The following is a 24,428-nucleotide window of genomic DNA, read 5'->3' as shown; positions in this document are numbered from 1 at the left end:
ATGCATTTCTGTAAGTTTCAGAGACCCCAAACATATGTAATATTTCCATGGGTGTTTGAAACGTTAGTTTATCCACCTTATTTTTTATGTATCTAAGAGTGGATGCGGCCATTTTTTAACTTGAATGTGCACGGCTTCTGGTGTCTTAGCTTCCAGTTATTTTTAGCGATACAAAACAGGTCATTATGCTGCTTGATATTACAAATTTATTATCATATTATTTTAATGTATTCTCCTAATTATAAACATCCTGGTTTGTAGTGCAAATATTTTACAAAATAATTTTCTAGTGATAAAACCTAAATGATTTTCTAGTGACTTCTAGAAGGCTAATACAGCAGAGATATTGTATGTGTGGTTTTAAATGGCATCAGTTTGAAGGATGGTTAAAGAAGGATCTCTTTAATCACTTGCAAATGTAGTCTGCTTCCTTTTTGAGTCTTAAACTCAACAGCTTTACCAGCCAATTAAGAGGTTGGAAAACTGTTGTATATATATGATTTTGCTCACATTAATTTTAATTGGCTTCAGCCTTTCAAGTCATTTTAGTGGAAACACTATGTTTTTGTTAGTCATTTACTCACCCTCATATTGATTTACAAAAAAAGTTTCCTAGCTGAGTGTCCAAGCTGTTCTTTTCCATGAAGGTTAATGGTGGCCACATCCATGGTCCCTTTAAGGAAATGCCTGATACTGTAATCTTTTTTATTATTAATTATAACTCTAGTGATTAATAACTCTAGTGACTTTTTTATCACTTACTGAATAAGTAATTAAATATGACTAATGCATTTCAAAGTAATAATAATATATGGACCAAATGTTTTCATTTATCAAGATTATTCATGTTTATGTACTATGCTGTAGCAGTAAAGAGAGTTTCATATAGACTATAAATCATCTCTGTTTTGGCTCAAAAATGTACATACACATTCACACATTCACACATGTAGCAGATGCTTTTATCCAAGGCCACTTACAGCTGAGGAGCATAAGCAATTCATCACATTATGATAATGATTTCTCTGGCAAAGCAGAACATCTGTAACCAAAAATGTTTCACGGTTGAAAGACCGTATCAGCATTGTGTATCTTTCCAACGCTGTTGTTGGACTACGTTCTATAATCGTACTCTGTATATAAATACAAACATGCATTTTTAAACTGCAATTAATAATCGAGTCAGAAACAATAAATATGTGAAAATATGACACGTAATATGTTTTGTTTTCTCTCAGTGTGACAGCACAATTTAAGATTCTAATTTCAGTCCCGTTTATATCAGTCCTCAAATGCAAAGCATTGCCATCAGTCTCCTGGGAGAAAAACATTACATTTGTAAAGAGTTAAATATCTTATGAATGCATTAAAAATGATTAATCCTTCGTAAACGCATCTTTGATGAACCAAACATCATCTACCAAGCATGTGGACTCTGTGGAGGTCTGACGTCCTGTGGATTTAAACATTTGGGGGGAAAAAGGAAAGAATGACATAATTTTCCCCTCTGATGTAACACGGCCCATATTCCATTTATTTATGCTTCTATTCCTGTAGATGAAGCAGGGTTTCCGTCTTACCTGCTGTGATGTTTTGTGAGCAGTGATGTGGGTTGAAGTGAATGAGTGAAACCCGCTGGACGCTTTGGGCTGATGAGAGGTGAGTGAATCACTGGGGTTCACTGAACATGACGGCGGTGCAGAATAATCCTCAGCATCCGGTGATTCATCTGGGTTTAGTGAAGTCAAGAGGAATCAAGTTTAGTGAAGAATACAGTGCTTGAATGATGAAAACACCATAAAGATCATGTGTGTCAAAGATCAAGTGCCAGCACTCGTGCATGACAGCATCAACACATTCACCAATTCATTCGTCATTTCACATAACTTTCTATATTCTGTGAGTGGATTCAAGTGTTGTTTTGATTTCATTGCCTTTCAAAATATCTTTGTTCCACGGAAGAAACAAAGGGTTTAGAACATTCTTTTTTTTAATCATTTTAATGAAAAACGTATGCTTCATTTATTATGTTATTAATACTTGAGAGAAAGAAGCATTGATGTTTTCTCTTAATTACATAACTAATTGTGTTGACAGTATTTAACTTATTTTAGATAAACATGTCTAATCAGGTGTGAAAATGCACTCTACACTACCGTTCAAAAGTTTGGGGTCAGAAATATTTTTCTGAAACGACTAACAGCAAAGATGCATTAAAATGATCAAAAGTGACAGTAAAGACATTTATAATGTTACAAAAGTTGTGTATATATCAAATAAACGCTGTTCTTTTGACCTTCATATTCATCAAAAAGTTTCCACAAAAATACAAAGCAGCAAAACTGTTTTCAGCAATAATAAGAATCAAAAATGTTTCTTGAGCAGCAAACCAGCATATTATGGTATTATGATTTCTGAAGGATCCTGTGACACTGAAGACTGGAGTAACGATGCTGAAAATTCAGCTCTGATCACAGGAATAAATTACATTTTTAAATATATTCAAATAGAAAGCTGTTATTTTAAATTGTAAAACTATTTCACAATATTTCTGTTTTTATCAAATCATTTTGATCAATATATATATGATGATGAGCATGAGATACTTCTTTCAAAAACATCTAAACATTTTATAGACCCCAAATGTTGAACGGCTAGTGTATATATATCAGCAAATAAATAGCCATAATTAGTCATGTTTTTTATATGTGACCTTGGAGCACAAAAGCAGTCTTAAGTCGCTGGGGTATATTTGTAGCAATAGCCAAAAAACATTGTATGGGTCAAAATTATAGATTTTTCTTTTATGCCAAAATTATTAGGATATTAAGTAAAGATCATGTTCCATGAAGATATTTTGTAAATTTCCTTCCATAAATATATCAAAACTTCATTTTTGATTAGTAATATGCATTGCTAAGAACTTAATTTAGACAACTTTAAAGGCAATTTTCTCAATATGTTGATTTTTTTTTGCACCCTCAGAATCCAGATTTTCAAATAGTTGTATCTCGGCCAAATATTGCCCTATCATAACACTGATCACAGGAATAAATTACATTTTTAAATATATTCAAATAGAAAGCTGTTATTTTAAATTGTAAAACTATTTCACAATATTTCTGTTTTTATCAAATCATTTTGATCAATATATATGATGATGAGCGTGAGATACTTCTTTCAAAAACATCTAAACATTTTATAGACCCCAAATGTTGAACGGCTAGTGTATATATATCAGCAAATAAATAGCCATAATTAGTCATGTTTTTTATATGTGACCCTGGAGCACAAAAACAGTGTTAAGTCGCTGGGGTATATTTGTAGCAATAGCCAAAAAACATTGTATGGGTCAAAATTGTTGATTTTTCTTTTATGCCAAAATTATTAGGATATTAAGTAAAGATCATGTTCCATGAAGATATTTTGTAAATTTCCTTCCATAAATATATCAAAACTTCATTTTTGATTAGTAATATGCATTGCTAAGAACTTAATTTAGACAACTTTAAAGGCAATTTTCTCAATATGTTGATTTTTTTTTGCACCCTCAGAATCCAGATTTTCAAATAGTTGTATCTCGGCCAAATATTGCCCTATCATAACAAACCATACATCAATGGAAAGCTTATTTATTCCACTTTCAGATGATGTATAAATCTAAATTTTGAAAAATTGACCCTTATGACTGGTTTTGTGGTCCGGGGTCACATATAATTATTGTTGTAAACCCTGTTTTGGACTAATGCAACTGCTGTTGTGTGGGTGTTGAATTTCTTAGAATTGTAATTCAGTTAATTCCTCTTCCTGCCGTTCCAATTCAACTTCCAATTCAAACAAATCTCCACTCTTGAACTGAGTGGAATTTCAATTCATTAACTCAAATAAAATTCCGCTAGTTTTTTTGAACAAATTAAAACAGAACATTCTTTTGAATGAGAACATTTAATAGAACATTCTATAAAAATCGACGGTGCTGAGCTGATGTCGGGTACAGGAATGGTGCTTCTGGAGGTGACATCACTATTCCTGGCTTCAGCTGCCAATGGGAGAATAAGCTTTCAGTATACAGCCATAATGTCTAATTATAACTAAAGAAGATACTCCGGTGGGTCAGCTGACATTTAATCAATAACAGACGTGATGGATGAATGCAGCGGCTGCTTTAAAGAGCAGTGCGGAAAATAGAAAGAGGGTGATAAATAGAATTTACTGAAAATCCATTCTGAGCAGAACAAAAGGGGATTTAAAAGGGCTAACCTTAAATCTGGTTCTCGCCTTTTCTTTGTATACTCATTGCAGGGGGAGACTGAGGATAGTGATTAGAAAAATCTGTGTCGGTCTCCTCGTGAAGCGCTCGGGGGCCCGGTATCATTCCTGTCTGTCCGGAGCCGCTCAATGAAACTGATTGCATTTCACTCCTGTTGTTTGGCCTTTGTGCCACATCCACAAGAGCACACATTAGATCTCTAGACAACAAACAGAGAATATTGACATGGCAGGTTACTGGCCATTAGGGTTTACTCTGTCAAAATGTGCTACTAACTACATTTTTAGAGTGGGGGACATCCGTGGTTTCTAAAATTATTAACAGGCCTGGAAAAAGCACTGGAAGTTTCTAGAGTGATTATTCTCTAAACTCTCAGAAGAAAAAGGTACAAAACTGTCACTGGGGTGATACCCTTTCAAAAAGTATAATATGTACCTTTAAAGTGCTAAAATACCTTTTACCACCTCAGTGACAGCTTTGGAACTTTCTTTCTGACAGTGTACTGTAAAATATTTCACAAGCAACTAATTAAAGGAAATTACTTGCTTGTAAGAATGTGGTAACCAGAAACATCAACTTGTTTGTAATTCAACCTATTTGGAAGGATGCTTGTTGAATTTCATAAAATAAAAGTAAATAATAAAAGATCATTTTTAAGTAGATTTTTACTGTACAATAATTAATGAAAATGTTTACTGAAGATTTCTGGCGAAAAAACACAGGACATTAATGAATTTCTTTTTTTCTTCAGAAATTGAAATGGCTAAATTTCACAAATAATTGCAAAGAAATGTCATGTGATGCATTTAATTAAATACAAATTTTTTGAAGCTTGCTCCACCTGTTAATTAGGTTGACATTATTAAATTTATTTTAGATCAATATGCCTGATCAGGTATCTCAGAAATATGCTTTTATATTTCAATTCTTTTAATCAGCAAGGATACATCAAATTGATTAAAAGTGACAGTAACTGCATTTCTAGTGCTACAAAAGATCTATATTTGAAAATAATGTCATTCCTTTGAACTATTAATAAAAGAATCCTAGGGAAAAAAGACTGAAATTGTATTTTCTTTGTTTTATGTACAATATTGAAAAACAGTTGTTATACAGTGCAAATGTTCTACATGATCCTCAAACCAGCCTTTTTATTATTAAAATATAATAAAATACAATTTATATAGGTTTTGGTGATCAAATCACATTCCCTATGCAATACGATCATTTTTATGAAGAAGATTTTCTTTCACAGTTGTATTTTCAGACTCTTATTAGCCTTCATTAACAAGGCAGTTAATTATAGCAGCTGTTGTCCTTTTGCTTTAGATGTGTGTATTATTCTTCACCTTCCCCAAAATGCATGTCTAGATTTATAGAAGGCTGGGACTTCACACACACAGGTTCAGTCCTCTAATTAGACTAAAAGCAGTGGTTCTCAAAGTGTGGTACGAGTACCACTAGTGGTACTCAGGCTCCCTCTAGTGGTACGCAGTTAATTTAGTACGCACTAAATTAAATGTAAACTGCCCCGTCTCTGTTGTCATGGAAACAGGCATTCAGATCCTGGACTGCTTCCCATCACGTTCATAAATCATTCTTCCATAAAGCTAATATGTCTTAGGAGGACGACGAGATGGGATTATGACTAGGCTGCTGGCTGTCATTATATATGTCAACAGTAACTCTATTATTTAATGAGAACATCTGGCTGACTCATTATCAAATCCTTCCACACATGGGAAGACTTTACATGGATGCACACATTAGGCTAACGTGGGCATTATTAGTAGCAAAGAAACGTCTCAGGTTACTTATGTAACCATGGTTCCCTGAGTAGGGAACGAGACACTGCGTCCTCTAGGGGTCGCTATGGGGAACACCTCGTCGTGACCCGTGTCTGAAGCATACATTGAAAAAACACCAACAACACGTTGGCCGGCGACAGCCCATGACGTCACTACCGGTGCGACTATTAGTATAAATAGGCGCCTGGAGAACATGTCATTTACTTCTTCGTCTGAAGCTTGCGTTCGAAGCATGGCAGGAAGCCTAGTGGACGCAGTGTCTCGTTCCCTACTCAGGGAACCATGGTTACATATGTAACCTGAGACGTTCCCTTTCAAGGGAACTTCGAACTGCGTCCTCTAGGGGTCGCTATGGGGAACGGTATACCCACGCCGCCATGCTGAGGGGAATGCGGGCCAGAACCATGGCGAGCACTAAGTACCAACTTTACCATTTTCATGGTGAGTTGCCCCTGGGACGTCCGACGGCTGTCCATGACTTTATCCCCTACGGCCAAAGGCCGAGGCTACATACCCAAACTTACCTGTTAGGGCCAGACTCCTGGGCCCGGGGTAGAGCTCCAGGCTTGGAATCAAAATGGATTCCTTTAAGGTGCGAACTTACCACAATGTGGATTTTAGAAAGTGCACAAAGCCTTCACGTGCACACTTACCATAACATGGATTTTAGGATACCGTTCTAAGGGGCTCTCGTGGCACTCTGAAAGAGCATCTCATAGATGGAATGGTGCATCCCAAAACCAATATGCTTGAGAGTCACCAACTCGATCTAAGGCATAAAGCTGGATTGGCTAGCAGTAAATCTCTAGCTGAGGGGGGCAAACACCCAGCTCTCAAACGAGAGGGGCGCTCGACCTACCACATGTTCGTTAGAAATCAGAGGGTAAGTGTACTGCAAGCTAGCCAAAAAACTCAGCGCATCAGAGAGGCGGAGTGAAGGGCCTATGTTCACCTGATGCTGCTGGTTCCAGGTGCTCTGGGAAAACTCTCAGCTCTCACGTGAAAGGAGAACTCAGAATTCAGAAAGAATAGCACGCTCATAGGCAACCCTTTTATGAAAGGGGAGAACTGCTAATATTACCACGAGAGCAGCCCACAGAGTGAACCCGGGCGCTCGATAGGAAGCAGCATGCTCATAGTAACCCTCAATGGTGAGGGGGAGCGATACTTCCAAGTGTGTCAAATTAGAGACACACTGGTTGAGTGGAGCCCAAGGTACCGGGGTCTAACCAACTCAGAGAAAGGGAACGAAGTTATAACACGTAACCCTTACCATACAGGATTTCAGAAAGTGCGCAAAGTCTAGCGTGCACACTTACCACTTATGTGGATTTCAGAAAATGCACAGAGCTTAGTGTGTGCACTTACCATAGCATGGATTAACATTTCCAGACATCTGATCACAGATACTCAGAGGTACTGGGCCAAATGAGAGGCAAGCTCAAATACGACCCTCTAAGACGAGGGGAGCACTGCCTGAGACAGCATACACAAGAAGGTTCTTGCAAATGCCACCTATACTTCCCGCTCGATGCCTCAGCAAGCCCGGACATCCAGGAATTTTTTGCAGTGTCTTGCCGGGGGCCTGATGATCAAGAAGGCTCCCGCAGAAGCCTCTGACCTGGCCGTATGATCCAGGAAGCATGAAGCCGGTTAGGGCTATCATACCGGCTGGACATAATGTCGACGAGTGAGGTAACACTGCAAGTCGAGCACCTGGTTTCTGAATCCAGCAAAGGTGTGCTCACAGAGGACCTACCTTAGGGAGGACAGAAACACACAGGTCCCGGAAAACACGGCAAAGAAATCTCACAGAAGGATTATACACACATAACCACCAGCACATTAAATTCATATATATATATATAGAGATTGGATCATACTCACCCACTATGGTTCCCGCGCTGGAACCCCATTCCAGAGGGTATTCCAGAGAAGCCTCTAGTCCGGACCATCAGTAAGGTGGTTGCTATGAAGTCATAGAATGTGGCCAAGTATGGTGAGTGACCCATACTCGGAATTAGTGCTCTGCATTTATCCCATCCAAAGTGCACACACACAGCAGTGAACACACACCCGGAACAGTGGGCAGCCATTTTTTGCTGCGGCACCGGGGAGCAGTTGGGGGTTCGGTGCCTTCCTCAGGGGCACCTCAGTCGTGGTATTGAAGGTGGGAGAGAGCATTCACAAATTCACTCCCTCTACCTACAATCCCTGCCCGACTCTCTAACCATTAGGCCACGACTTCCCCAAAACATCATAGGTCCAGCATAGGAGACTGAAAATTCCTACCTAACCTCGGTCAGGTGGAGTGCTGGTGGTTATAGGGGAATTAGGAAGGGGAAGAAAAGGGCAGATGTAAAACCCCCGAAGGAAATAAGTAGATACTCAAGTATCACTCTGATCTGGACGAAAGCGCTGACGCCTTGTCTGGATCAATTCCAGAGAAGCCTCTAGTCCGGACCATCAGTAAGGTGGTTGCTATGAAGTCATAGAATGTGGCCAAGTATGGTGAGTGACCCATACTCGGAATTAGTGCTCTGCATTTATCCCATCCAAAGTGCACACACACAGCAGTGAACACACACCCGGAACAGTGGGCAGCCATTTTTTGCTGCGGCACCGGGGAGCAGTTGGGGGTTCGGTGCCTTCCTCAGGGGCACCTCAGTCGTGGTATTGAAGGTGGGAGAGAGCATTCACAAATTCACTCCCTCTACCTACAATCCCTGCCCGACTCTCTAACCATTAGGCCACGACTTCCCCAAAACATCATAGGTCCAGCATAGGAGACTGAAAATTCCTACCTAACCTCGGTCAGGTGGAGTGCTGGTGGTTATAGGGGAATTAGGAAGGGGAAGAAAAGGGCAGATGTAAAACCCCCGAAGGAAATAAGTAGATACTCAAGTATCACTCTGATCTGGACGAAAGCGCTGACGCCTTGTCTGGATCACATCCCTAAGGTCTTGCCTACCTCCCTTTGACCCGCGATTCCTCCTACCCCTACCCGCAGGCGGAGGAGGAGCGCGAGCTGCGACACTAGCCTTCTGTGCCCGTCTCTGATCCTCAGACCGAGACGGGCCAGGACCCCTATGTTGTTCGGGCTCAGACCTGGACCTTCGTGGAATGAAGGATTTGAAGGCCGCTGAGCGCGCCTTCGCCTCCCTGAACTTCTCGATCACTGTCTCAACGTATGTTTATCTCCTTTTTTTCTTGACTCTTGTCTTTAATGTATGTCAGTGGTTCAACAGCTATTACAGAATTTATGATAACATTGTAATTTTAGTTTGTAGGACAGTATTTACAAAAATTATCATCATTTTTGTTGATCTAGACAGTTTTGACTATGTGTTTAAACTTACATATAAAACCACCGCTAGAGAGAATAAGCCTTGTTAAAGGGGTCATATGATGCGATTTCAGCCGTGGCTTGTGTACTGCAAACACATACCAGCTTCATCACTGTGCCTGAGAGAGGCGGGGCATAGAGGACCTACAATAATGTACAGTATTTGAAAAAAATGTGTTTTTTGAACATTAAAGCATGTCAACATATTCTGTTACACCAAATACACAAAATAATGATCTTTAAAAAAGCATCATATGACCCCTTTAAAACTGAACTCTTGATTCAAAAGCGTATAGCTTGTGAGCTATAACCATTGTGACAACTAGCCCCGTTCTCCTATTGAACAGGTGTTAAATAAGAATAAAGTTGATAGTGGTCCTTCAGCACTTACAAATAATCACGAGAATTAGAAATGTTGAATAAAGTGCAATCATGCTGATCTTGTTCAACACAAGTATTCTTGTTTACTCGTGAAACATCAGTCATCTCAATTTTTTGTCTTGCAGGTCTTGCCACAAGTGTGTTATCTCAGACTGTTGAAGTTCCCAGTGCCACAACCTCTCCAAGCAGCAGTTTTGCCGGACCGTTGGAGCATTACAACAGTCTCATTCAAGATGGACAGTTACGAGAAGATCTGCAGCAGAGGGCTGCTTTGGAAAAACTTGATCAGATGCAGAAGGATCTTCGAGGGTACAGCAATGAACGCTCAACACTTTTCTCAAAGGTAAACTGTACAAAGTTGTGTGGCCGAAAGCAGCCAAAAAATATGCTGCAGATGTTGAAATGTGCTTTTAACAAATTCAGACTTCTTTTGTCTCTGCAACAGTTGTTCTCCAAGAGAAAACCACCGAAAGGTTATTACATATATATGGAGATGTTGGTAAGTTCTGTGGCATCATGTTGTGGCTCAGTCAGACTTTGTTGTCTTGTTATTGAAATAAACTGCTCAGTTCTGTGCTTATCAATGCTCATTTTTCTCATTCCCTCAGGCACAGGAAAAACTATGGTTATGGACATGTTTTATGATCATGTAGTGACAGCAAAGAAAAAAGGTTCCATTTTCACGGATTAATGTTGGATGTACATAAACGTAAGTTAGTTATGATTTCTGATTATGATTTTTTTCAGATTTGAACAAGAAGCTTTAAATATACCCTTTATTGTTGTTAATTCTTAGGTTTTGGTAATTTTTCATTAATTGACTGATATTTATTTAATTATTTATTTATTTATTTATACTGTACTTAACTATTAGTTAATGACAACCTCATTACATTTGGTAAATATTAGACCATCAACACATTTTCTCACCAACAGATTCTTTTTTCATTGTTGTCTGATATGGGCAGTGCACTGTTTATCTTCAATGCTTTTTAAGCCAAAGACAGAAATTGGCTCAAAGTGCATTATTTAACATCTGAGTGACTGAAGTATTCCCAAAGCCCAAAAATGACCTATATAGGAATTTAAGTTCTGTATATCAATTATAAACAGATGCCAAAATGAGTAAAGTTGCCATTATTTGCTCTTACTCAGATAGACTCAAGCTCAAGCAAAGTTTGCCCAAGAGAAAAGTGGGTAAAATGGCGAAGGCGTACGATCCTATCGCACCGGTTGCTGAAGAAATCAGTGAGGAGGCCTGTCTTCTATGTTTTGATGAGTTCCAGGTCAATGTTTCACTCAGTAATCGTGTAGTTGCAATCTAATCAAGCTTTGTGATCGCTTTAGCATACTGAGATCTGCTTCAGTTATCTTTTAAATCCATGCAGTGACAATCAAACCGGTACAGAGAATAGTCAGTATTGATTTTTTAGGGTTTCTTTTGCTTTCTCTGTTTGTTAGGTCACTGATATCGCAGATGTCATGATTCTTAAACAGCTCTTTGAGAACCTCTTTCTGAATGGGGTTATAGTTGTTGCCACGTCCAACCGGCCTCCAGATGGTACACTCTAAAAAATGCTTGGTTGTTTCAATCCAACTTTGGGTCAAATATGGACTAACCCAACCATTGGGTTAAATTTTTACATTAAATTTTTAACCCAAAAGTTGGGTTAGTCCATATTTGACCTAAAGTTGGGTTGAAACAACCCAGCATTTTTTAGAGTGTAAGAATCAATGAATCCAGTGTAATACTGAATGAACGTAGTGAATGCAGTTGTTATACACTTTCTTTTGGGTATAAGGGTAACGCATATCAGTTACTTGTACTAATCAAGAGATTAACTGACTCTTTGAAAAGCCTGTTATTTGTAAATTCGTTTCTTTAAAGTGACCGCCAGTGACTGTGCAACACTACAAAAAATCTTCATAATAGTTGTAATTAAATTATTGAATTATGTTTTAAAAGAAAATACTATTTCAGTCTTTGTTTAATTCAATGTTATTTGCCTTTACTTTGTTGTTGATGTTTACTAGCAATGAGTGAAAATTTATTTCAAGTAAATCATGCACCAATTTTATTTTGGGCTTCCAAATCCCAGTTTGTTTTGAGCACAGTATCTTGTTTTACAGATCTGTACAAAAATGGATTACAGAAGGTGAACTTTGTGTATTATCTAATACACTTAGTGCAGTGTTTATTGGTGTTATGTAGTGTACTTAAAGGAATAGTTCACCCAAAAATGAAAATTTGCTGAAACTTTACTCACCCTCAGGCCTTCCAAGATGTAGATGAGTTTGTTTCTTCAACAGAACAGATTTGGAGAAATGTAGCATTCCATCACTTGCTCAAGAATGGATGCTCTGCAGTGAATGGGTGCCGTCAGAATGAGAGTCTGATTACATCACAGTAACCCACAAGTAATCCACACCACTCCAGCACACCAATTATTGTCTTGTGAAGCCAAAAGATTTTTTTATTGTGATGTTTCTTATCAGCAGTTTGGACTCTCATTCTGACGGCACCCATTCACTGCAGAGGATCCATTGGTGAGCAAGAGATTAAATGCTAAATTTCTTCAAATCTGTTCTGATGAAGAAACAAACTCATCTACGTCTTTGATGGCCTATGGGTGACAAAAATTTTGGCAAGTTTTCACTTTTGGGAATAAGGTCAAAAGAGGGATAATGTGTGTTAAATTACTTTCTGTTATAAGTGCTGCAAATAAAGCAGCGGTCAAATGTCTTGTAAACAGGAGTACTGCCAAACACTGCGTCTGGATTCTGGAATAGATTATCGGAGAAGAAATCGCCCTGCAGCTGGGAAACTCTTCTACCTGTGAGAAAATTCATTAAGTTGTACAAAATGGAATAATTTGTTTAATCAGTTATGGAAGGTGACTACTTTCTTTAATCAAATACCTGCATCTTAAAACGTATTCCTGAAGTGTTTAAAGCTGAAGTGTAAAATTTCTGCACCACTAGTCTTACCAAAAAGAGCTACAGAAATAATGATAGTTTTCAAACAATCCAAACACGCACCATTAGATGAGTCACTGTTGCTTAGACAAGTCAGTGTTACGGGGCTGACGAGACGTGAGACGTGCGGATCCATATGCAAGCTTTTATTTAGGAGAAGACAGAGACGTGGTCAAGAAACAGGCATGGGTCAGATAAAGGCAGACAGGTATATGGCGGGCAAGACACAAGAATAGTCCTAGGGCTAGCGTAGGTCGACGATCAGCAGACAGAATCACAGGGGCGAGACTAGAGGGATAAATCCAGGGAGACAGGCAAAGATCAGAACCGAGGAAACCGACAAGGCAAAGCAAAACAAGGAAACACGGGAAGGAAACAGGAACTAGGAAAACTAACTGGCTAAGCAGACAGAAGTTCATGGACCGGATTCGTGACAGTCAGGATGTGCCATGTTTTAAATATCATGTGATTTGCTTCTGTTGTCCTTTCATATTAAGATGGGGCATTAAAAATAATTGTAACATCCAAAACATGACATGCTTTGTTTAAACAGTTAATGTTAGTGCTTTGACCAAGTATGAGTAAATAAAAGCAATGTATTATGAAGTGATTAATTATTTATTGAATATTTTTGAATCTAGTTCCAGTGAACCTGATGTTGATGCAACACTCGATATGCTGTTTGATGAGATGGCCTTCAAACAGAATGACAGTAAGTTGGCTGCTAATGTGTTTGCTAAATAACAAAACACTTAATTTAATTAGCTGATGGTTTATCAGTAAAAACACCCTAACAAAAGAATTTCAATGTAGCTTGTTAGATGACATATTGCTCCAGATGTGAATGTAGGTTACCGTTATGTGTGTTATGCATCCAAAATTTGGTGAGTTGAGAATTTAATTGTGTTTTTATTTTATATTTTATGCAAATTTGATTCAGGTTCATTGTGTTTATCACAGTTACTCGGCCCAGATCTCTAAAGGTACATGGCAGGAAGAAGCTAAAGCATGTGGGACCATAGCAAACTGCACTTATCCTATGCTGTTTCACCATCCTCCATTGAAATGAACTATATTAGTGAGTAATGTGTTGTTTTTACTGTTAGCCTGTAGGAGCCAGCGACTATCTGGAGATCTCTGCTGTGTTTGACAAAGTTTTCATTCGAAACATTCCTTTGCTCACTTTGAACAAGAAGACGCAAGCCAGACGCTTCATAACTCTCATTGATGCACTATATGAACACAAGGTAAGTCATGGTGAAATTCTTGTGATTTCTGTTGGAAGGTTTTAAAGGGACCTCTCAGTTCGGTGGAATATCTTCACAGGTTCGAGTCGTGCTGCAGTTTGTTCATGAACATCACGACCATCATGACACTCATGTTTTATTGGATGATCTGGGCATTTCAAGGGTAATTTACAAGCTGTTTCCTATTCAAATTCTTTGAGAATTGAATAAGGAACCTTTTTTTTGTTGCAAGCTGAAATTTTGGGGTTGGTAAGATTTTTTTCAATGTTTTTGTACGAAATTTCTATAGTAAATATTGTGCAATATTATTACAACTAAAAATAACTGTTTTGTATTTGAATATATTTTAAAATGCTAATTATTTCTGTGATCAAAGCTGAATTTTCAAACATTACTCGAGTCTTCAGTGTCACATGATCCTTCAGAAATCATTCTGATATGCAGATTTGCTGAAAGATTTCTTATTATTATCAGTGTTGAAAACAGTTTTGCTGCTACACATTTTTGTGGAATCCGTGATGTAATTCATGATTCTTTGATGAAAGGAAAGTTCAAAAGGACAGCATTTGTTTGAAATCTCTTGGAACATAAATGTCTTCACTGTCAATTTTGACTAATTTATTGTATCCTTGTTGAATATAAGTATTAATTTCTTTGATTAAAAAGTGTTACTGACTCCAAACTTTTGATATAGTAGGGTATATGCATGTGTTGCTCAATAAGACTGGCCAAAATGAGAGTAATGAAATCATGATTGAGAATGTTCAGTTTCGTTATGGTGGGTGGGGTGTGCTTAATTGTCATGAAAATAAAATGCTCCATTAATACTGCAAAATAAAACCCCTTACTGGTCTTTAAAAAATTAACTAGTTCGCCCAAAAATGAAAATTTGTTGAAATAAATACATCAGGCCATCCTAGATGTAGAGGAGTTTGTTTCTTTGTGGAAACAGATTTGGAGAAATGTAGCATTCCATCACTTGCTCACCAATGGATGCTCTGCAGTGAATGGGTGCCGTCAGAATGAGAGTCCAAACAGCTGATAAAAACATCACAATAATCCACAAGTAATCCACACCACTCCAGTCCATCAGTTAACATCTTGTTAAGCCAAAAACTGCGTTTGTAAGAAAAAAAAAATCCATCAAGACGTTTTTAACTTCAATCTGTTGCCTCTGGCTAAAATACAAGTCCATAATCCATAATACTGCTTTCTCTATTGAAAACAAACTCATCTGCATCCTGGATGACCTTAGGGTGAGTCAGTTACTATTCCTTTAAAAATCTTTTGATTTTTAACCTTGGTGTGTTGATGATCTCTTCACACTGATGGGCAGCAGTGATTTGATTTTCTCTTTTAATGCATCAGGATGCAGGCAGCTCGCTGGAGATCTTTTCAGGAGAAAAGGAGGTGTTCACCTTCCAGAGGACAGTATCTCGCCTTACTGAGATGCAAACAGAGGAGTACTGGGTTGCATCGGAGCTCTAAGTAGCTTTTATCATTACTAACTCCATATACACAGTGGCCATCTCAACTATCTTAAGACTCTAAAGAGTTCTGGGATCAACTCCATTTTGATTTGGTGAGGATTGTATTTTAATCAGAACTGTAAGGAATAATGCTGCACTTTATAAACGCACATGCAAACATGAACGAGAGACTAGCCTCTTTTTGAGGTTTGGTCTTAACATATATATAACAGGCAGGTTTGTTGGAAGAATGTGGATGTGGATCTGCCAAAGATGTGTTTTGAAATCAGGCTGCCTTTCTGGTTATATAAATGGTTTGTGGAATATTTTATTGACAACATGTAGTTGTTTGTAGCAGATAGCTGATATACAACCTATTTAAAATTGATTGCATTAAAATTATTTTAACTTTTATTGATGTCTGATTGTTCTGAAGCTTTCTCTAGTGCTTCTGTTTGCAGGTAGGTTTACGTGGTTTATTCATCATTATTTGTGACCTTGGACCACAAAACTAAAAAAGTCTTAAGTCACTTGGGTATATTTGTAGCAACAGCCAACAATACATTGTATGGGTCAAAATTATAGATTTTTCTTTTATGCCAAAAATCATTAGGATATTAAGTAAAGATCATGTTCCATGAAGATATTTTGTAAATTTCCTACCATAAATATATTAAAACTTAATTTTTGATTAGTAATATGCATTGCTAAAAACTGACAACTTTCAAGGCGATTTTCTCAATATTTTGATTTTTTTTGCACCCTCAGATTCCAGATTTTCAAATAGTTGTATCTCAGCCAAATATTGTCCTATCCTAACAAACCATACATCAATGGAAAGCTGATTTATTTCCTTTATGGTCCAGGGTCACATTTGTGTCCAAAACATAATATGAGAATATTAGTCCTGTTTATTTAGGTCTAATGAAGGAGACATGGTCGGACCTTTGCTGTGATGATACTTAAGTCAATCTCATACTTAGGATTAGGAATTTGTTCAAACCCCAAATTTGAAGTATTACATTTTGGCGTGTCTCTTGTCTGTAGCACACATTGTGCATGAGTGATGCCTCAAATTTGTCAAAGAAAAGTGTACTTTTGTACCCTTTTTTAAATTGTATTGTTCACCAAGTTATTTTTTATTTAATATTCCTAGTAATATTTTAAAATATGTTCTCCTTTAATTTAAAAGTGCAAACACCTCTACTAAAAAATAAGGAAATAAGTAGAACTTTAAAAATATGTATAAAAAAATTACACTTATACTATGAGATCAATACTCCAGTCATAGCTGGATAAAAGCGGGTCACATTAAAAATAATAACAATATTTCTAATTTAATAATAATGCTGTAATAGTTATTTTAATAAGAATTCTAATAATAATAAAAACATTCATTTGAATTATAATTAACTATATGTGTCTATCTATCTATCTGTCTATACAATTTAATCAAAATAAACCTATTACAGCAGATACCAACAGGACCTATGAAAAAATGATAGTATATATATATTTCAAAGAATATACAAATGTAGTTACATTCTATTGCGTGCGAGACACTTTGTCTAGAAGCCATTATTCGAGAGAGTGTATTAAATAAGAGCTCTTGCGATGGCATATCTGTGTAATGTGAAGATGACTTGTGTGGCAGTGGATGGTGAGCTCCAGTGCTGCTCTCCGGCGCTTTAAGAAGCAGTTCCTCCCACTGGTTCCAGGGGGCGGGTGGTCTTTGTGTTGCTGTTCTTCTCTGTAGTGTGCAGCGGAGCAGCGGCGCATTAGGGGCTTTGGCAGTGCTGGATCGCGCGGGTTGCGGGACGCAACGTCCGGCTCCGACATGGAAGAGGGATCATGGAGGTTTATTGGGGGAAATCGTGTGTGTGTGTATTAGGACTCATTCGTGCTGATTTGCAGCGGGACGGCTGTGGAGGTATGGCTTGATCGTTTGAGGACACTTTCGCGCACGTATAGCTCTTCTGGTCGCTTGAAATCCGCGATTTTAAAAGGCGGGAGCTGCGTTCCGAAACAATGTAACATTCGCATTATGATGTAATGTTACAATCGCAGCGCGACGTCATGCAACAATTGAACAAATTCGCTCTGTTCCATTCTTTATGCTTTTGAACCACGTTCGCTCATTAAACGAGTCGAGTAGGGGCATTTTTGCTCGTTTTGTCGTTTATTTAATGCTTAAAACTAACCAAATCGAGCGAGATTCATAAACGAACTCTTCTGTGTGCTGGAAGTGGCCATGAACGCATTTGTAAATATTCCTAAACATCTCACGACATCAATTCGATTCCTTAAGTGTCCCGCATTGAAATGTGGACTCTAGAAGTGACCCATTAATGGCATGCACGAGGCCACTGCTGCTGCTGTGTTCAGAAAAGCCGTCCATACATCATTCATTTGAAGGAGTCCAGGAAATATGGCAGAGGAGATGGATAAGCCCTTGGATGTGGACGTCGACATAGACCCTGATTTCGAGCCCCAAAAAAGGCCCAGGTCCTGCACCTGGCCTCTGCCCAGACCGGAGTCCAATGCCGGGAAAGCAGAACCAGCAGAGGTGGGACTCATTCCTGAGGAAGAGGTGGATGAAAATGGCACTGATGATGCTTGTGCATCTAGTGGCATTACAGGCGCATCAAAGCGTGTCAGTGTGAGAGAAGGAAACCAGGCTGTTGCTGCTGCTCCTGCCATAGAAACCAATGCTGCTGTCAGTGATAAAGGCACCTACGGCTCTCCTGTATCTTCCCAACATGCTCTACCCGCATGCAACGGTCTGACTCCTCAGCAGCCCAGAAAATCCTCTGCCCGCAGGAACGCCTGGGGAAACTATTCCTACGCGGACCTCATCACTCAAGCCATCGAGAGCTCGCCCGAGAAACGACTGACATTGGCCCAGATTTATGATTGGATGGTCCGGAATGTGCCATACTTCAAGGACAAAGGTGACAGCAACAGCTCTGCAGGATGGAAGGTACGTCAGGTCAAAGAGACGTGCTGGTTTTTAACCTTGTCTTGCTTTACGTGCATATCAGGGACTGTTTGTGTTCTCGAAATCCATTTTGTTGCAGCTAATAAGGTGAGTTCAGGTTCATTGGGACATCTCAACAGAAAAAAGAGTCCGAGTTTACGAGAATTCACCCCCATATTGGTGCTTGTATTCTTACAGGGTGCAACACGGATGCTGGAAATGTGGACAACTGGTCGTGTGTGGTTTGCTGATAAAGTGCATGCTGTTGTGGTCATGCCAAAGGGCGTTACAGCAGATAAAATGTGGAAAGTGCCCCTGATAAAAAGCTTTTAAATGCCCCTGCTTTCCTCATCATTTCACCAAGTACTGAAGCGTGATCAAAAGAACGAGATGTAGCAATATCTATAACATTTTCACTAATCATTCTTTGTATGGTCAATAGGATCGCACCTTTTTTCATGAAAATAAACTCCCAACAAAATAGGGCTTTTGCTATGCTCGCTTCTCTCATCCCTGTTTGATTTGAGGGATTAGCTTGGCCTGGAAAAGCAATTTATCCAACATGGAATCAAGTCTAATGAATGCTCTTGGTATAGCTGGATTTGAATTAGAGAAAAACCTCTGGAAATCCCTGTGCAATCCGGCAGATGTAAGGCTGTTGTGCAGATATTACATTTAAATAGATGATTTGGCACCTTCCCAAACAAGCCATTTTTTAAAAAGTATTTTTAAATTGAAATTTTTCGAAATATCGAATTAATTTTAAATTATCGTCAAGTCACCATTATTTATATAGTGCATTTTACAATGCAGATTGTGTCAAAGCAGCTTTACAGTATTAAACAGGGAAATGGAATAATTCATTTATAATTTGTTGCGTTTAATATTTACACAATATGCCTAATTAATTTGAATAACTTTTGCCCTTTTTGCATAATCGAGACATCATTGCACATCATAATGATAGCGGTCCACAGTAACATGTAGGTTAGTTGCCAAATTGAGTGTTTAAATCCTGTGTATTTGCTAAAACAGACAATTTGCTTTTACAGAATTGGTGATTCTGTAAAAACAAGGTCCAATGAGGTTGTAGGAACAGTCAGCCATACTCGGTGCAGATAAAGCCATCCTGCAGAGTGTTTGCATCTGCCTGCCACTGAAGGAGGCAGAAAAGAGAAACCATGGGCATATCGTCAGTGTCAGGGTTGCTATTGGCTGTTTCGTCCCCACCTCCACTCCTGATTGGCTCCCGACTACAGCATAAGAAGCAATCAGCTGACTGGAAACTATGTAGGTCAGTGTGTAGCAACGTGTGAAGAGCTTTGGTGCTTGACTCTGAGAGACAGCGTTGTGTGTAAACTGGCGGCGCTCCAGTGCTCTTCTGAGTGGTGCTTTGCTCAAAAGGGACTGCATCATGACTTTCAGATGATTTCAGCCCCTCTTTTCATCTATTACAGTTATTTTTCATGGTCCTGTGTAGATTTAATTCAATAGAAAGCAGCACCACACAATCTTTAAAATGATTTGCAGTGCTACATTCACATAATCTGACACTCTATTTAATGCAGTGGTTTACTAATGCAAATTTTATGAACGGATAAATCTCATGAAAACTGTCCAGAACAAACCTAGGTCTTGGACTCAAAAACATTAGGATATAATAAACATATGTCAAATATGCTCTTCAGTTGCAGTTGTTATTGTAATTGCAGGAAGAGCAAACATGAATAAATTAAATATTCAAACTGGTTTGAACCCTGATTGAATTTGTCATTGAGGACGCTGCTCTTATTCCAAGTCCAGTTGGTAATGATCTGTTTTGTAATCAATGTAGCTATGAATGTCAACAAACAATCTGATGGATGTCTCTTAGATTAGATTCTCAGTCCAATCAATTCAGTTAGCCAGTTTAACAAAGCAGAAAAAGGAAAACTGCTTACGTGCTTTAAGAATGAGTTCTTAGAGAGTCGAAAGTTCTGTCTTGGATTAAATCCAGTAATAGACTTGAAGCAAAGGCATTAATGGAAGGGAAGTGTTATGAGGTCAGCCCATTCACTCTTTGAGAGGTTCAAAGGACATGGACAGTGTTGAGTTCATGGATAGTGTTGAGTCCAGCTTTCTACAAGATGTAGCAGGCACTGCATTTGATCAATTCACACCATTTTTAGACTCAGTCTGCTTGACTATTCATCAAAGAGGAAAACCATGTCTCGCTTGTGAATTTTATCACATCCCCTTATGCTGCATTATGGATTGCTGAACCTTCTGTTCTGCAGTCCCCATTAATGCAGCTTTACTGCACTGCACTGCACTTTTAAACTTTGTACACGATTGAGGAAGTCTACATGAATCTTTCAGCTTTCTCTGCAGTAAGAAATTTTTTAGATAGTTGACTAGTATTATGGTGCATTACTACCTTGAGAAAATCCTGGTAACCAAATGTGATGTTTCATTAGTGATTACACTGGTGTGCCTAAAATTGCCTGTTTTCTTTTGCATACGTGAAATGCCAAAAGCCAAACACTCAGAGTTACCCAGTTGAATTTCACAGCACAGACCAATTATCTGCACAGCCCAACGGACAGCGTAGAGCGGGTTGATTTACTTGTAGATTGGTCTTGACCACAGAGCCCAGACCAATTTGAACAGTGTGTGTGAAATTCAAATGAGAACAGTCCTTTTTTCCTATAAAGCTTCTTTAGAATATTGTATACTTTAAAAGTGTTGTGCAAGTTTAGTTGAATTTCGGCACAGGCTTTTTGATTGCAAACTTCAATGGGAACCACAAATGCCTACTTGTTAAATTTTTTATTTTTTTTAAAGTTTAATATAATTTACTTGTTCATTTATTTGTTTATATCCTTATTAACTAATCAGTTAATCAAGGTCTTCTAAAGGATCACGTGAAGCAGGTTGGAAATAAAATTTCACAGGACAGTGGTACCCAGCTGCAGGGGTTGAAAACCTAGGTCCTAGGCTTTAAATTCTTGACCTACCCAAATGGACTCTATTGGTCAGAGGGGTCACATGACCCTTCAATCTCCGTTTAAAGCAATCAAGTCAGAGTGGCATTGTTTGTCACTCAGCATTGTGCTCTGTAGAGTTCAAGATTATTTTGCTTGAACATGAGGTCATTATTATACTTCTTAATGGCCAGATTGTTAATATATGGAGCTGAGGAATCTAAAACAAGAAGTATATGAATGTTTCAAGTATGTCTTATGATGCACAGCTCATTATCTACTCTTCTCTTTTTGCAGAACTCAATACGACATAACCTGTCACTCCACAGTCGCTTTGTCCGGGTCCAGAATGAAGGAACAGGAAAAAGTTCATGGTGGATGGTTAACCCTGATGGTGGAAAAGGGGGTAAAGCTCCACGGAGACGTGCTGTTTCAATGGACAACAGTAATAAGCTCATCAAGAGCGCCCGTGGCCGTGCCGCAAAGAAGAAAGCCGCTCTTCAGGCCACTCAGGACGGAAGCTCAGAGAGTTCCTCCAGCCTGTCCAAATGGACCGGCAGCCCGACTTCCCGCAGTAGCGACGAGCTCGACGCTTGGACGGATTTCCGTTCCCGCACTAACTCTAATGCCAGCACCCTAAGCGGACGCCTTTCCCCAATTCTTGCCAACCTTGAGTTGGATGAAGTTCCCGATGACGACTCCCCCCTGTCGCCCATGCTGTACTCAAGCCCTAGTAGTATGTCTCCGTCCACTGGACTGACCGAACTACCCCGTCTAGCTGATCTCGCAGGAACCATGAACCTCAATGATGGCCTCTCCGACAACCTAATGGATGACCTTCTAGATAACATCAGCCTGACGGCTTCCCAGTCTCCAGGCCAAGACGAGAGTGGGGCCAACCTACAGGGAAGCCCTGTGTTTACCTTCAGCTGCTCTGGGAGCAGTCTGACAATTCCCTCTGGCAGCTATGGCACCAACTCCATGTTTAGCCCTCCATCCGTCACTGGCCTGAGGCAATCTCCAATGCAAACGATCCAGGAAAACAAGCAGGCCACGTTCTCCTGCAGTTCCCTCTTTAGCGATCAGAGTCTGCAGGACATGCTCAGCTCCGAGTCCAACAGTCGCAGTGATGTCCTTCTTACCCAATCTGATCCGCTTATGTCGCAAGCCAGTGCCTCCCTTTCCTCCCAGAATGCCCGTCGCAGTGTCCTGTTGCTGCATAATGACCCTATGATGTCCAACCAGGCTGGGCCTGTAGGACAAGTGGGGCTCAAGAAGGTGTCGCCATTTGGATGGCGGATGAACTGTGTCTCGAGCAGTGAGTCAGACTACCAAAGCTTGATGAAGCAACATCTCCAACAGTCTCCCTTCAGAAGCACATCTATGCAGCTCAACTCCTCCGATTCGTTATTGGCAGGTCTCAATGGCAGCGTGACCTCTGTTCAGTTGGTGTCTCAGGACCAATTCCCATCTGACTTGGATCTCGAGGCGTTAAGTGGCAGTTTCGATTGCGACATGGACGCCATCACCCGCAACGATCTGATGGATGCCGAGGGCCTGGAGTTCAGCTTCGATTCGCATCTTATCTCCTCTCAGAATGCTAACCTGACTTCAGGGAGCTTCTCCAGTACCAAACGAACCTCCTCCCAAAGCTGGGTGCCAGGTTGATCCAGCCAGGCCCAGGAATGTAGGGAAGGGGCAGAACACCGCATTTGAGCCAACTGTCCACTGTAAAGCAACTGTACATTATGCTGTAGAAAAGCTATTTGACATCTATTAGAATGAGTCAATGTCAATGATTTACCCAGTCGGTGTTGTAGTTTTGTGGCTGTATGTTTTGTATCGTCATGATTGAGGCTGGTTTGATGGACGTTGTGAAGAGTTTCAACAAATTTAACCTTGAAGTGCTTGCAGGTTAAGGTATTGAACTCAGCTGCTGGAATACGGTAAGTGGAGTACTGTAGAGAGTAGGTTGTTTATACGTATATGAAGGCTTGGCCAACAGTACTTCCCTTAGTTCATCTAGAATACAAAATCCGAAAGCATTTAGGAGTGTGGAAAGTGTTGAGTCAATTTGAAAGCCAAGCAGAAATCTTGAATACTCATTAGTAAAGTGGTCCCTACAACAAGGGGAGCACCGTCGAGAGAAGGTTGTCTATATATAAAGGTTTGGGCAGCTGTTCTTCCTCTAGTCCACTTAGAATATAAAATCCCAAAAACCCACCATTACGTACAAGGGTGCCTACACACTAGAGAAAGCTCTTTTGAAATAATTTGGGAGTGTGGAAGTCCGTTTTAAAACCAAGTGAGAACTTGGTTTCTTAAGAAGTGATTGGTGAACTGGTAGCTACGTGGTAATCAAGTGGATGATTGTAGAGTGAAGGTTGTCTATATATGAAGGAATGGACAATTTAACTTTCCTTGGTTCGTCTAGAATAGAAACATTTCCAAAACCCACCACTGTGTACAAGGGTGCCTATACACTAGAGAAAGCTCTCATGAAAGCAATTGGGAATGTGGAAAGAGTCGCTCAGTCAGAACACCAACTGAGAATCTTGAATTCTTATTGGTCAGCTGGTACCTATATGGAGGATCATATGGGGCTTTTCCACTGCGTGGTACCTCTCGGCTCGGCTCGGTTTGTGTTTCCCCCACAGTTTAGTACCGCTTTAGAGTGGGTGGGATTATTCACATTTCGTTATAGTTGCGCCGCCTCTACTGCCGCGAATCCTGAAAAACATTTTCATTCTGTGTCGCCCCATCAAGTTCTCGCTGGATCCGCTCCTCTGCTATCAACGAGAGGAACGTCTGTACTTCCTCAACAGACAACGAAACAGCCATTTTTTGGTTGTTAAAAAAAGGTGTGCTCGTTCAAAACCGTTGTGTTCGATCCTTCGCTGGCTGTGCTGATTTAAATCTAGCGGGTCTGTTGTGTCAAGTTCAGTAACGCAGATAGTGACGATTCTCTCCGGCCAATCAGTGATCAGCAGA

At 39.5% G+C, this 24,428-nt stretch overlaps 1 protein-coding gene and 1 pseudogene across 1 annotated transcript; both read left to right on the top strand.

Annotated features, from left to right (window-relative positions):
• Positions 1-1,687: 1,687 nt before the first annotated feature.
• LOC107552019 (lactation elevated protein 1-like) lies at positions 1,688-15,516 on the top strand (annotated as a pseudogene).
• Positions 15,517-17,156: 1,640 nt separating this feature from the next.
• LOC107552079 (forkhead box protein O3-like) lies at positions 17,157-24,101 on the top strand. Its single transcript, XM_016233898.1, has 2 exons — positions 17,157-18,477; positions 21,735-24,101. Exons 1-2 carry the CDS (start codon positions 17,926-17,928, stop codon positions 23,103-23,105), a joined length of 1,923 nt encoding a protein of 640 aa, XP_016089384.1. The 5' UTR covers positions 17,157-17,925; the 3' UTR covers positions 23,106-24,101.
• The last annotated feature ends 327 nt before the right edge of the window (positions 24,102-24,428 follow it).

Source organism: Sinocyclocheilus grahami, unplaced genomic scaffold (genome assembly GCF_001515645.1).
Source record: "Sinocyclocheilus grahami isolate Dianchi unplaced genomic scaffold, SAMN03320097.WGS_v1.1 scaffold440.1, whole genome shotgun sequence".
In the NCBI taxonomy this organism is placed as follows: domain Eukaryota; kingdom Metazoa; phylum Chordata; class Actinopteri; order Cypriniformes; family Cyprinidae; genus Sinocyclocheilus; species Sinocyclocheilus grahami.
Note: the sequence above shows the minus strand (reverse complement) of the source record. Positions and strands in the feature narration are given on the sequence as shown.

What these genes read in the sequence shown, in the direction of transcription:
- LOC107552079 (XM_016233898.1), top strand. Translation starts at nt 17,926, where the DNA reads ATGGCAGAGGAGATGGATAAGCCCTTGGATGTGGACGTCGACATAGAC. An exon ending in ACAGCTCTGCAGGATGGAAG is followed by an intron (nt 18,478 to 21,734) that starts GTACGTCAGGTC and finishes CTCTTTTTGCAG; the next exon opens with AACTCAATACGACATAACCT.